We start from the raw sequence: 14,632 nt of genomic DNA, 5'->3' as shown, positions 1-14,632 counted from the left end.
CAATGACATAGCGATCCCATCATTGTTCTGTCTCATCATGTTGTTGTCCCATTGAACATTGTGGCAAAATATCATGGCTGCTAGTACTGTTGTCCCATCATGGCTTGTTATCTCAATAAACTTACAGCATTATTGTTGTCCCTACAGCGACATAACATACTTACGCTTCTCCAAATATGTATGTACCATTGCCTAGCTGTCCTAGTTGTACTGTTGCACTGTTGTACCTAACATTCATGCCCAAAACACTGTTGTTCTAGGGATATGGCAACCTTGTTGTCTTGTTGTCCATGCATCATGGTTCCACCATGCTCCATTGCCTAGTTGTCCACAACACTGTTGTTCCAATGCTGCCTTCACTGCTGCTTGTGTGGTGACTGGTTAGGACATCTGGCAGCCCTTACACACCCAACGAAACAGCCCATAAAATCTAGCCAAATTTGCCCTTAATTAATGCGGTTGTCCTCCAAGGGAAGGTTGTCCCCTTCGCTATAATTCTAGGCAGCCTTCTAGCCCTTAATAATGGCTCTGCCCTCCTCTCATTACAGTGGCATCCTACAGCCCTTAGAATAGGCCTGCGACAACCTTTCTAGAGGACTGTTCCACCCTCTACGAGCCCTCAAACAACTCCCTTTCTCCTCGGCCTTCTAGCAAGATACTCGGCCTCCTTTCATCCCTTCAGTCTTCCTGAAATGGCTTCAAAACAGCCCTATTTCACCCACGCTGAATTGCCTCTTCTTGCTGCAGCCCTAAGCTTCAAACTTCGGCCTTTCTCCCTACAAGAGCACCCAAACAGCCTCTCTTTCCCACGCTGTCTAGGGCAGCCTCTTTCTTGGCTGCGTAGAGGCCAGCATATAGGCTAGGGCTTCTTCTTGATAGCGTAGATACTAGGGTTGTCCTCCTTGTAGCGTTAGGGCTTCTCACTTGACTGCGTCCTCTAGATTAGGGCAGCATTCTTCTTCTTGACTGCGGCTAGGGCAGCCTCAATCCTCCAATGTCTAGGGCTTCCACTCCTAGATTTCTCTTCCACTAAAACCCAAGACAAGTGGAAAGAAATCAAGATAGAAGTGTGTGTAGAAATGATTATCAAGTCATCTCCTTTTATACTAAATTGTTGAGCACATGTGGGGTATATTTGGTTGTTGGCCGACCTTGACAAATTGTCTTATAACACAAATAAATTCATAACTCCATGAATACTTATCGAAATCGGATGATCTTTAGATCAATCCTACACCTCTCAATGAGAGGGATCCAAGAAAAATATCAACTGCCATAAATAAGATGGCCCACATGGAGTTTGGCCCTAGTTGCCAATTTTAACAATTTCATTTTTGGTTTGGTTATCTGGTTAACATATTATTTTGCAACCTGGTAGAATGGTGCACGAATACATGATGAGAGTTGAGGCGAAGTCAATTGTATGGATGAAAAGGATTGAGGGAAGCTCAATATCTAGGCTGGTCTTTCTCCCTTTAAAGCGTCTTTCCCCCTTTAAATAGGCTATACTCCACATGAATACCATGGGTCAATACATTATTTTTATTTTAATGTATGGTTTTTTATAACAGGATAGGATATTATAATATCTCTTCCATACTGGGTTGGACAGCGCCTCTCAACACAATGATCTTATGGATCAATCCATCATGATGATGATAATAATTGCCAAATATGATTTGTAATTTTGCTGTTTATAGATTCGATATGTTAAGCTATGCTCACTTGTGCTTTAATTTTATAACAGTGTCTATCAACATCACAACTTCTTGGAATGCATTGTTAATCATTTCTGCAATTTCATGGTTCTCCAACAAACCTAAGATATCATCTATTTTCCATCATGCGCCTTACAAAGAGTCATCCACCTCCATTGACTTAGAAAAACAATCAAGTCCATGTAGAAGGTTGGTGAGAAAGCCTACCTCACTTAATTACTGGAGCATGTGCCAAGTATAATCATTATGGTGAAATGCAAGAGTACTTCATTCTCCATCTAACCGGAAATCACACCATTCACTCAAGTTGTTCTCACCATTCTCTCATCCATGCTTTCACTTCACCTACCATGTTGTGTTCTCCATTGCAACTCATCAAAATAAATTGCAACTAATCAAACAAAATCAGAAGATGACCGAATCAAAATCGTGAAAGAAAAAGTTCTAGACATTTTGGAAGAGATAGAGAGGTTGTGGAAGAGCAGGGAGGCTGTGAAAATTAGGAATATTTCACCCATTGTTTGTTTAAGAGCCAAGTTTTATTTGTCCAAGTTTTAACCTTTTCCATATAGCACGCAACAGATTGGACTCTTTCTGCCTACACTAAAATGCATTGGAAGGAAAGAATATCCCTTATGCATTATTGAGCAACGAAAGGGGAGATCTTCCTTTGTTGAGAAATCTAAGGCATAGAGATTAAGTGATTTCTCTTCTATTAGTAACTGCTTGTGAGTGCTTTTTACTTCTTTTAGATAAGAAATTTCTTTTACTTAGGTTATTAGTGTTCTTATTCATCAAACAGCTACCAATGCATAAACCATAAAGAGACAAGAGACACAGAATATAGGCTATCAGCCAGGGCCAAAACCTCTCACTCTTTGAGAGGAAAACCCAAACAAATTCTTCTTATAGAGATTCCAATTGACGAATACCAAGACCAAGACCCTTGACCTATCTGCCACTCCAAGACCAAGCCACAAACCTTCCTTGATGAGATCCTTCTTGAAACAACCTTGTAGTACTTTCCTCCCTCTATAGTCAACACAAGTCAAATTGTCTGTACTTCTGGAATTTTTGGTCTCTTCCACACATCTGCAACTCTCGTCCTATCAGTACCCCTGCAATTTACATGTGTGGGTTGTTTGGAGATAACTCTCTTCTTCATTTGACTAGGAGACTTAATCGTGTGACTTTAGTTAGCATGTATGCTAATATGAAGACCTTCTTCTGGACTTCTTTGCTGACTATGTAAACCCTACTACAGAGCCCTTAATATCAGTCACACATGTGAATACAAATAACCAAAAACAGTGCCAAACTAGTTTGTATTTCCTTCCTTCTTCCCACGCTGGATGAGAGGCTACTAATTCTCTTTCTCGCACTTTTTGTTGTACTTCGGACCCAAGACCAAAAATCTATGTCTATAATGGAATCTGAGCAGCCAATAAATAGTTGTTTCCTAGCATAATGAGCCGACATGAGTGCAGGTGAGCCGACATGTCCATTAAGTAGGAGGTTATATAATCCATTTCGTAGCCAACTTCAAGGAGAGGTTTTATGCTTGGTCTTGAAGGGCTTACATACTTATTAAATGACTCATACAAAATGTAATGTGCCCAAGTAGGGCCCTTCATACATGACATTGACTCAATTTGACTTTATGACCAATCCTAAGGACTCACAATGGGAGTCATACTAAAAACAAAATTTCTTGCTCATGAAACCCATTAGACAAGCATTACAATAATAATTTTATTTTTCTTTTTTTCATCAATTACATAAAATCACAATTACACATGGCATTATGAAGACCAAACCTAATTACTTTTCAACACTCCCTCTTAACTAGGGATGTATTCATAATGGTATTTGGTCATTCTCAATCTGAAGAATTTCTCATAAGAAGAGTCGAATTGGTAACCCATCTGTATAGCATCATATCAACCAGCATTGAAACATAGCAAGGCCTTGACTAATAGCTCTATCTCTCCACAAGATCATAGCACAATGCTGGCAAGACCAATGATGTATAGATACCCTCATCATTGTCTCTCTCAGAACATACCCCACCCGGGTTCTTAGGGTGTGTTCCACCAGGACTATTCTTATCTTGGATTCCCAGTCCTCAAAGAATATTGGTCCTCAACGACTACTCTTATCTTGGATGCCCTAATACATCCTCAAAGAGCATCAGATGCCAGATGTTTACCCAATCCTCCATTTTATCTTCCCAAGTGAAGACAAGAATGATGTGTCTATCTCTCCCTCTTAATTAGGGAGGTCATATCTATTCCAATAAAGGAATGTACCTAAGCTCCATCTTGGCTTAGGAATTTCCAAGTTTCTTCCAAATAAGAAACTTGTTTTCAGACTCCCTCTTAATTAGGGACCTACGTCAGCTCCTCGGATCGAGATAATGGGACAACTAGCTGTTTGAAGAACTCCTCTTCACGATGTCATGAACTTCATTTCGTTATCTAGGAGTCTTCATGTTTGGGACTTCTACATAGGGCACCGACCATTCATCACTTTCATCCATGAGTCAGCCATGTCACCATCGGAAAGTGATCCATGAGTCCATATCTGGCATTCCTTCATGCCATGTTACTTTCTTCATGCCATGTTTACTTAAGGATCTTTCATCCTACTACATGTGCAACGTGGTGGAAGACATCCATATATCTTCCCTTGGCAATCCTACATAAACCCATCCAGATATTCAAAAATAAAGGAATGAACATTAAAATCAGCATTATCTTTGTGATGGTCTTTCATCATGACATCTTTTAGTTTGCATTGGCATCCTGCATACACATCAACAGATCTCCCAAAGATATATACTGTCAAGGGTCTCTTTCTTTTTCAGACTCCATTACAGTCTTCATATCTTTCATGGAGATATCCTAATCAAATCTTCTTGGTCTTTCAGATGTTAATTGTCTTTACCATGGTTGCATATTCCATGATTTCTTCCTTCCTTTCTTCACATGTAACATTCCCAGGAGCTTCCAATCAGAGTTCCTCAATTGTTGTCAACCACCTCATACTTTATATGAGGACATATTATGTTGATTTCATCTAGTGAATGTGTGACCCATGCATTCCTGCATTCCTTTGAGGGAGGAGATCCTTTCTTTTGATTATGCTCTCAAGATAGAGCATTGATCCATGTTACCTGCAACCATATGACATGACTTCCACAATATCAAATGTAAGCATACATACCTCATTTTTCCTTTGGGTCATCCAGACTTCCTGCAGCAGCTTCCTTGATTGAAAGAGCTTCAATCCCTTGATCTGCTTCACTTTTATGTCATCATACCATCATCCCATGAATTCCACAAGTTTGTTATTCTTGATAAAACACTTGCTTTTCCTCATGATCGATGAACCTTTCGATGAAGATTCCATCAAAGAATCTTGAGGATCTAGATTCTAAAGTATCCGATCAGCAAATGTTTCCTTTTGACAGATGTATGATAAACCTTGTACTAGATGACCTTGCCACTTATGTTCCCAATGAGATTCCCAAGAGTTATATCCTTGACTTCCATAGATTCTAACCATCTTTCATGCTTCTCTATGATGATGTCTTGAGCTCTTGCTTTCAATGCTTCTATGATGCCTTGATGCATCGCATTTAGTGAATCATGATAGCCATATCTTACAACAAAAGACTTAGGAATTTGAGAAGAACTTAGGCGAGGAAGACTATCTCAATAATAGAGATCTCTTACTTCCTCTTTCTTACACTTCTTTTCAGCTTCCTCTACTTCTTTGGCGATATGGGCTTCTTCTCTTCCTCTTTTGTTGTTCTTCTTGACATTACGACAATCTCTTTTGTAGTGTCCATATTCCTGACACTCGTAGCATTGAATTTTAGACATGTCCCCTTTCTTTTTCCAAGAAACAGAGTTTCCAAATTCTCCCTTTCTTTTTGTCATTGCAACATAAGCTTGACTTTGTTCACCTTCTCCCACATCAGATTTGGCCTTTAGTCTAGATTCTTCAATCTTGCATAGCGACCATAGATCCTGGAATGGAGTAGCTTCTTTCTTCCCATAAATACTTGAAGTAAAATTACCCCACTCCTCCGATAATGCATTTAATACAATTGTAGTCATTTCACTATCAGACATGACTTCTCCCAGATCTTGTAGTTGATCCCGGATCTCAGATATCCTCATAAAGTATGAGGTTATTCCATCTTCCCTAGACATCTTCAGCTTGTAGAGTTCTTGCCTTAATGAGATGACTTCTCCAGCAGTGCTTACGGAATATAACCAGTTTTTCATAGATTTGTTTTGAAGTTTTGAGTTTAGATACATATGGGATGAGGGGATCCTTGATGGATTCTGTGAGAATCCTTTGAGCCCTAACTTCCCCTTTCATATATTTGGCAAGAGCTTGAGCATCTTCCTCTCTTGGTTTAGTGATAGATCCTTTGACATATTCCATAACCTCATTTTCAATGAGATTCAAATCTGTGATTTTCTTCCATGCAAGATAGTTTGAAGCCCCAACCAATTTGTTGCTTTCCTTGCAAAGAGACATTTTGATAGATTTAGATGTGGACATAAATATACTTACTTGATAGGATGCTCCTTCTTCATGCTGCTTCCTTGATGTTGATGATGATATAAACGATAAAAAAAACTTCTCCTTGATGAAGGTAGTTTTCTTCAAGAATGATACTTGATCCCACAGAGAGTGAGATGATACCGCCTTTTTATCTAGATTCCTTTGGATGAATAGTCTTCAAAACATTTTGAGTAGATGTGGGGTTTTGGCCTTCTCCTTCTTGATGATGATCCCAATACTTCTTTGTAGATTTCGTTGAACTAGGGTTATGATGCTTCCTTTGACTTCAAGATGATCTTTGCTTTGATGCCTTCCTTGAGATTTGATCCTTAAGTGTCCCTTGATAAGATGCCCTTCCTTGACTTAGTTACCTTAGCTCTGATACCACGTTGAGAAATCTAGGGCATAGAGATTAAGTGATTTCTCTTCTATTAGTAACTGCTTGTGAGTGTTTTTTACTTCTTTTAAACTAGGATCTTCTTTTATTTAGGTTATTAGTGTTCTTCTTCATCAAGCAGCTACAATGCATAAACCATAAAGAGACAACAGACACAGAATATAGGCTATCAGCCAAGGCCAAAACCTCTCACTCTTTGAGAGGAAAGCCCAAACAAATTCTTCTTATAGAGATTCCAATTGACGAAGACCAAGACCAAGTCCCTTGACCTATCTGCCACTCCAAGACCAAGCCACAAACCTTCCTTGATGAGATCCTTCTTGAAACAACCTTGTAGCACTTTCCTCCTTCTATAGTCAACGCAAGTCAAACTGTCTTTACTTCTGGAATTTTCGGTCTCTTCCACAGATCTGCAACTCTTGTCCTATCAGTACCCCTGCAATTTACACATGTGGGCTGTTTGGAGATAACTCTCTTCTTCGCTTGACTAGGAGACTTAATCTTGTGACTTCGGCTAGCATGTATGCTGGTATGAAGACCTTCTTCTTGACTTCTTTGCTGACTGTGTAAACCCTACTGCAGAGCCCTTAATATCAGTCACACGTGTGAGTACAAATAACCAAAAACAGTGCCAAACTAGTTCGTATTTCCTTCCTTCTTCCCACGCTGGATGAGAGGCTACTAATTCTCTTTCTCGCACTTTCTGTTGTACTTCAGACCCAAGACCGAAAATCTGTGTCTAGAATGGAATCCGAGCTGCCAATAAATAGTTGTTTCCCAGCATAATGAGCCGACATGAGTGCAGGTGAGCCGACATGTCCATTAAGTAGGTTATATACTCCATTTTGTAGCCGACTTCAAGGAGAGGTTTTGTGCTTGGTCTTGGAGGGCTTACATAATTATTAAATGACTCATACAAGATGTAACATGCCCAAGAAGGGTCCTTCATACATGACATTGACTCAATTTGACTTTATGACCAATCCTAAGGACTCACAATGGGAGTCATACTAAAAAAAAATTCTTGCTCATGAAACCCATGAGACAAGCATTACAATAATAATTTTATTTTTCTTCTTTTCATCAATTACATAAAATCACAATTACACATGTCATTATGAAGACCGAACCTAGTTACTTTTCAACATCCTTGTGTTGTGTCAGGTATTGGAAGAGAGTGCCATGGTTGTTTGATCATTGGATGAGATGCCAAAAGTGCTCTATAATGAGCAGATTGGCTAAGCCATGACAGCAATGGGTTGGATTGAGTGCCCCATGAGACTATAAATTGGATTCCTTCATCTCAGTGGCCTCATAACCGAGCTTGGTGGTGGCATCTGCATTGAATGCCTATGGTTGGGTAGAAAATTATTCGTACACAGTGAGTTTCTTGGATCATTCTTAGTTAAAAGAAAAGTGCTTTGTCGCTGTCTATGAATCTGTGATTTAATTTTATTCACTGCAATGGGAATATGCGTGTTTGCATGTTGTGTGTGCACTTTGTGTGTGTCTAATTCTGAAGGTGGGCACTTGGCTGCCATGAAATCTGCTAATACATGCTTGCTTATTCCCACGGCATTTTTATTACTACACCCTATGCACATGTTTAAACCATTTTGGACCTTTATGGAAGGACATCTCTGCTCTGATATGGTGAAACAGTATCTCTGCTCTGATATAGTAAAACGGTCTCTTAAGACCCAAAACTTTATTGGGCCATTAGTGGCTCCTCATCCCAACACTGCAAGTGCATGCGATGGAAACTTATATTTAATTCCGAAGGTGGGCACTTGGTTGCCATGAAATCTGTTAATCCACGGTTGCTTAATCCCACTGCATTTTTATTACTGCATCCTATGCATGCATTTAAACAATTTTGGACCTTTATGGAAGGGCATCTCTGCTGTGATATGGTGAAATGGTCTCTAGAGTCCCTGACCCTTTTTGGGTCGTTAGTGGCTCCTCGTCCCAAGGTTGGGGGTGCATGGGATGGGGACGTCACAACGTCTGTTTCACTAAACCCTTGTATAGAAGAAAATAAAGATGACAAAATGCATGTACTGAACAAGTTAGGCGTATAAGGCTAACACTTTTCTATCTTTTAGGTCTCTTCAATATTCATATTCTAATGCTCTTCATGGCCTTTACGTCACTTGCAGAGAGACAATTTCATAGTTTATCACTTCAGAATGAATTATAAAAAACCTTCAAATGATTCAGACAGACAGGGACATATGCTCGGCCAATAATAAAAGCCAAATTAGAAAGGCTAAAAATGTCTGGCGGCAATTGGAAGTAGGAACATCCACAGAACATTTTGTTGGTAATATAATTGCTCTATCATATTGTTAAAACCACATTATGGTATGTATCCTTATTTTGCAAATATCAAAACTTTAAATCCACCCCTACCATAAATCTCATATCCTCGTATCCCTGTTGGCTCCCCAAATGAGCAAAAAGCAGAATTATAATAGTAGAACTTCCTTTGACATGGTTAAAAACTTACAAAGATATTGTGTGTAGCAATTAAGTCAGAAAGATTGTTCCATGTATACATTCACTTGCTGCTGGAACAAAGACCACTCACCGTTTATATTCTGGTGATTGCTTGTATTTATCAAACTCGACTTCCCACTGATCTTTCGTCATAGGGGGCAGATTACCTGTGAATTTCCAATCGGTCATTGATAAGCCAGACCTTGTAAGGCGTGTTACGCCACCAAGCATTACCATGCTGAATACCCAAGCTCCACAACCAAATAGCCATGCTGCTATCTTCATCCGTGCTGCTTCAGCTCCCTCGGTAATCAGACCCGATGCGCCCAATCTTGTAGCCCTGATCTTGTTTGCTGATGACAAAGCTGCACTGGTTGACATATGCTGCAATGTACCAAAATTATAGCCCTGGAACCAATCACAGCACTCCAAATGAATTCAAAGCTAATTGAATGAAAACTTTTCTTGGCAATATGATATACATAAAATACATTTTTCCCATATACAGATATAAAGTTCAAGGTTTATCTCCATACCTTCTTCAATAGGCCGTGGTAAAACAAATAGCACTGGGGCCGAAGCCCTTCAGAAGCACCCTGCCCAACAGTACCAAAACACAAAATTCTGAAGCTCAAACAAAACCCAAATGCTTTCCAACACCCATTCAAATTAAAAAACAGGAAACACCACCCGCTTCCTTGCTATAAAAATAGATATGGCTTGAGATGGGCAGGCCAGCAAAGTAATATTCGAATTTCCTGTTACACTACTGAAATAACATTTAGCAATGACCAACCAACCTTTGAAGAAATGGATTGACCGCTTGGCTTGGTGGTGTACTGTCGGGCAAATGATCTTGCTTCATCAAATGTATTGCCATTCTTAAAATGGCGGAGGTTTTGGGTTTTAGTTCTGCGAAACACCAGCTGGAGTAATCTCCCCTGCCACATTGTTTAATTCAAGATCGAACTGGAACTGTGTCTTTAATGTCAGCCTAAAATATTATAGAAGAAGAATCAGGCAAGCAAAAGTTTCCCTGCGTCAACTCGGATACACATTTCTTTATGTATTTAGAGTTCTCTGCGCATCCCCTACGAATTTTGTCGTCGCTATGACTTTGAAAAAACAAATATATGAACATATTTTTTACACCAGTGTCATTAGGTTTAATTGAACATCGCCATGTTTCGTGAATCAAAATGGGACACCTCAGTCTATTTGAACTAATACCTTAATTCAACTAGAGCGGACAAAATTGATTTGGTTTGTATTTAATATATATATATAAAATTAATATGTTGGTTTTTTATTTAATTGAGTTGGTATTAAAATTTTGAATCAACATTTTTATACATTTCTTTCTAGTTAAATTAATATTTTATTTAAAAAATAGATTTTGTTAAAAAAAATTAAAAGATATGGGTAAATGGTATTTATCCAAGAAAAAAAAAAAAATTTGGTTGGATGATAAATTAATTAAGATTAGTATAGATCTATGATCTAATATGAGATCTATTTTAAATATGATCTAACATAAGTGAGAGGGATCTAATTTTTTTTATGTGGAATTTTTTTTATGATTTGACATTATTTAAATTTTTGTATAGTTATTTAATTTTTTGATGACCAACGTACATGGTTATACATCATAGTGGGTTGTAGAATGGTTACACATCATAATGGGTTGTAGAATAAGCCTCTGCGCTCAATAATTTTGATTCTATTATTTTTATAGATTTCTTTATTAAATTTATATTTTATTAAAAATAAATAGATTTTGTAAATTAAAAAATAAATAAATAAATATGACTAAATCAAATGATGATAAGCCCGCAAGGGTTTGGTCTCGTGGCTAGCGGACGATCTACTAAGTCGTTCATGCCGCTGTGCAGGTCACGAGTTCAAGTCTCGTCTTAACTGAGGGTCGTTCTTGCGGGCTGGGCGGTTCCTCCTAGAGGTTATAGTGGCAACCAGTGGGATTCGACCCCGTGTAATGCGAGTACGATACCACTGCCGTTACCGATTCCGCTAGTCAAAAAAAAAATATATATATATATATATATAAATAAATAAAAAGTCAAATGATGATAAACTAATTAAAATAATATTGATATAATGAAGTCAAAGCTTTGCTAGAAAACTTCAAATTTGAGCTATTTAAAAATATAAATTCGCACATAAAAATATGTAAAGTCAAAGAAAGAATATTGATGTGTATTATTTGCTTTATGTACAATATTGAATAACATAAAGAGCAATCAAAACTCAATGATCAAGTAATGAAAATTGATGATCTTGATGAAATTGTTGAATTAGCATATTGAGTTAAAAGACAATTGTTGGAAGGTTAATTTATTGAAAAGGAGTTGGCTCAATAAGGCCCCACTGATTTTGAGGAGAAACGAGTCACATTGCATCATGCAATGTATGATAAGAATTCCAAAAAAATACAAATTGAAAAAATGAATTTGAAAAATAAGCACGTTGTTCATAAAAACAAATTCAAAATTCCACATTAAAGGAATCAAACTCTCTAATCTTTTTGAATTTCATCAAGCAACTCAAGATGCACTTACCTATTCAATTTCTAAAAAATAAATAAAGAACATAACACTAAAAAAGAGAATCAAGGAGTTAAAATTTGCTTTATTGTTAAAGTCATTGTCTATTGAACCATTGTCTATAATTAAGCCAAGTCAAGTCTCTGAAGACACGCCAAAAAGTAATTCAAGAATCAAGGCAACTTCAAGTTTGTTAATGCGAATCTTATAATATGTAGTTGATAATATTGATAAAAGGATTATTGCTATAGGAAGTAGTTACTACTTCAAATCATTTGTTTGTTAGGATTATTATTTTTTAAATATTTGGAAAATGGTGAGGTGTTTTATAAATATAACTACTTTTATCACTAAAGTGTCTAATATAAATGAATCTCAAAGGATAGAACAAAATCTAGCATCTCAAAACAAAATGGACCACATAAAGGCTTGTTGGATGGAAAGGATTCATCACTCCAAGAAATTATCTCTAAATGTAATAATATCGAGACAAAAAGGAGAGATTTTTCTTTGAATTAATTAATGTGACTAAAGAGTTAGAGGGTCCTAACATGATCCAAGTGGATCCTCACAATTGAAAAAAAAAATTGCTCAAATGTTGATGAAAAAGTCTCCAAGTGAAAAAGCACATCAAGAGTTTTGCAGTGACACATGAACAAAATCAAACTAATGTCGTATGAGAAAGTTATGGCCTTCTAAAGTTTTGGCCCAACAAGGAAAAAAGGATGACAAGGTCAACATGTGGCATCACCAAGGACTGACACATGGTAATACAAATGGTATTTCTTAACGTTGGTATTGTCAAATCTACAACAACCATTTGAAATTGAAATCGATGCAAGTGGGTATGCCATGGGAGTCGTACTAATGTAACAAAGAGGTTGATATGTTACCACTTTACTACCTTCTCTGAAGCAATAATTAACTATCCTACCTATGATAAATAATTGTATTTTTTAGTTCAAAACATGAAGAAATGGAAACATTATTTATGTTGGAAAATTCATTAGGGAAGCATTTAATAAATCTTTTCCATTCATGACAGTTATTTGTGATATTATGTTATTTTTATTCTTTGTTATGCTTATGTTCTTATCATCAAATAAATGCCAAAACAAGAAGATCACAACCATACACAATGAACACAAGATATAGGCTCCAAGCCAGGGCAAAACACCTCTAAGAGGAAAACCCATAAATAACTTCTCTTCTTATAGAATCAACTTCAAAAGGAGACTTTGTTAGGTCCCTATACTACTAGTGTAGCCCCTTATTGTTAATAGTACAACCCCCTTATTATATTGTTGTGCCCATGTAGTCCCCATATTGTTATTATTGTGCCCTTACATTATTATTGTTATGTCGGCTCTGATTATATTATGACCCCTTAGACTCCTATATATAGAAAGGAGGTCTTGTCATTTGTATCATCCAAGAATTATTCATTTGTGTAATGTAAAGGAGGTTGCCCCCTTGAAGAGGCTTATTTCTAAGGCATTGATCTATCTTTTCTATCTTTTTGTGAGTTGGTTTCATAACATTTAGAGCTTTGGATTCTAGGGTTTCGCTACTCCAAACAGGTCATTGCGACATTTTTTCTATAACTTCTTTTTTGCAACATTTCAGAAGCTAAAAAAAAAACCCATTTGATACTAAATCGTGCTGAACCTCTGGTCCAAATTTCAGATTTTGTCTCACTACATGGTCGGAGATATGATATGAGGAAGTTAGAGTTTTTGCAAACTCCAAAATTTCATCTAAAACAGATCATCGTGGAATTTTCACTATAACTCTTTCTCTGCGAAGTTTCCGAAGCTAAACCAAAAACCCATTTGAGAAGAAATCGGTCTGAGCCTCGGTTCTAAATTTCAGATCCTGTGTCGCTATATTTTCAGAGATATAACCTGAGCAAGTTAGGGTTTTGGAAGACGCTCGAATTACATACTAAACAGGTGACCTGGGGAAAATCGTCATAACTATCTCCCTGAGCATCAGATTGAAATTTCATAAAGTTACAGAAAGAGGACTGCCTGTAGTTTTCTGTATATCAGTTTCAGGTACTAAGGTCGAAATAGTGAGATGCAGCACGTTGTACAAGTTCGCTCTACTGAACTAGTCTATAATCAGGTCACTGTGGGAGATTTGGCATAACTCTTTCTTAGATAATCAAATTCTGATCAGACTTGTGGGGTTAGAAAGAGAACTCAAAGAGCTACCGCAAGAAGAAATTTCAGAACTTGGAGATTTGAAATTACAGAGTTACAGTCGTTTCAAGATCGAGCTCCTAAAATCAAGAAAAATTGAGACGAGGAAGTTTGATGGCAAGGATCTGGTAAATTGGATACTACAGATGGAGAAATATTTTGATCTACATGGTGTACCACTGTTACAAAAGGTATGTATTGCATCTTCATATTTAGAACAAGATCAATTTTTATGGTATAAAGGGCTTTGTTCTCGTAAACCACTTGTTACGTGGTCAATTTTCACGGAGGATATAGCACATTACGAGGATACAAAGAGAAACACCTTCTTTAGACAAACACCACACCAATTGGAAGAAAAAAGAGAAAAAGGGTTTTGTTACAAAGTGGAAAGAAAAATTATGGCAACAAGGAAGTCTACCCCTCGCAACTATAAAGATGGAAGTGTTGTTTCTCCTAGCCTTGCACAATCTACAAGGGTTACACCACAACAATTGGAAGAAAAAAGAGAAAAAGGGATTTGTTACAATTGTGATAAAAAAATACATTAAAGGTCATAAGTGTGCTTAGAAGAAATTATTTTACATTGATTGTGGAAAGGAGGAAGAAAAGGATCAAGAAACGTCAAAAGAAGAGTATATACACCAGGAACCAACCCCAGAGAAAGAAGAA

General features: G+C 37.3%; 1 protein-coding gene across 1 annotated transcript in view; it reads right to left on the bottom strand.

The window, feature by feature from the left end:
- Nucleotides 1-10,361, bottom strand: part of COX15 (cytochrome c oxidase 15) — a 209,034-nt gene extending 198,673 nt beyond the window's left edge. The window contains exons 1-3 of the mRNA XM_089424097.1: nt 9,996-10,361; nt 9,732-9,791; nt 9,287-9,603 (exon numbers count right to left, since the gene is read on the bottom strand). Of these exons, the coding sequence (XP_089280223.1) occupies nt 9,287-9,603; nt 9,732-9,791; nt 9,996-10,145 (527 nt within the window). The 5' untranslated portion in view covers nt 10,146-10,361. The remainder of the gene's footprint in view (nt 1-9,286; nt 9,604-9,731; nt 9,792-9,995) is intronic.
- Nucleotides 10,362-14,632: the final 4,271 nt, after the last annotated feature.

The sequence above is a fragment of the Pinus tabuliformis genome, chromosome 4_2, assembly GCF_031772625.1.
Source record: "Pinus tabuliformis cultivar Carrire ecotype Pingquan chromosome 4_2, CPIR1, whole genome shotgun sequence".
NCBI lineage: Eukaryota > Viridiplantae > Streptophyta > Pinopsida > Pinales > Pinaceae > Pinus > Pinus tabuliformis.
This window is presented reverse-complemented; position numbering and strand designations above follow the sequence as displayed.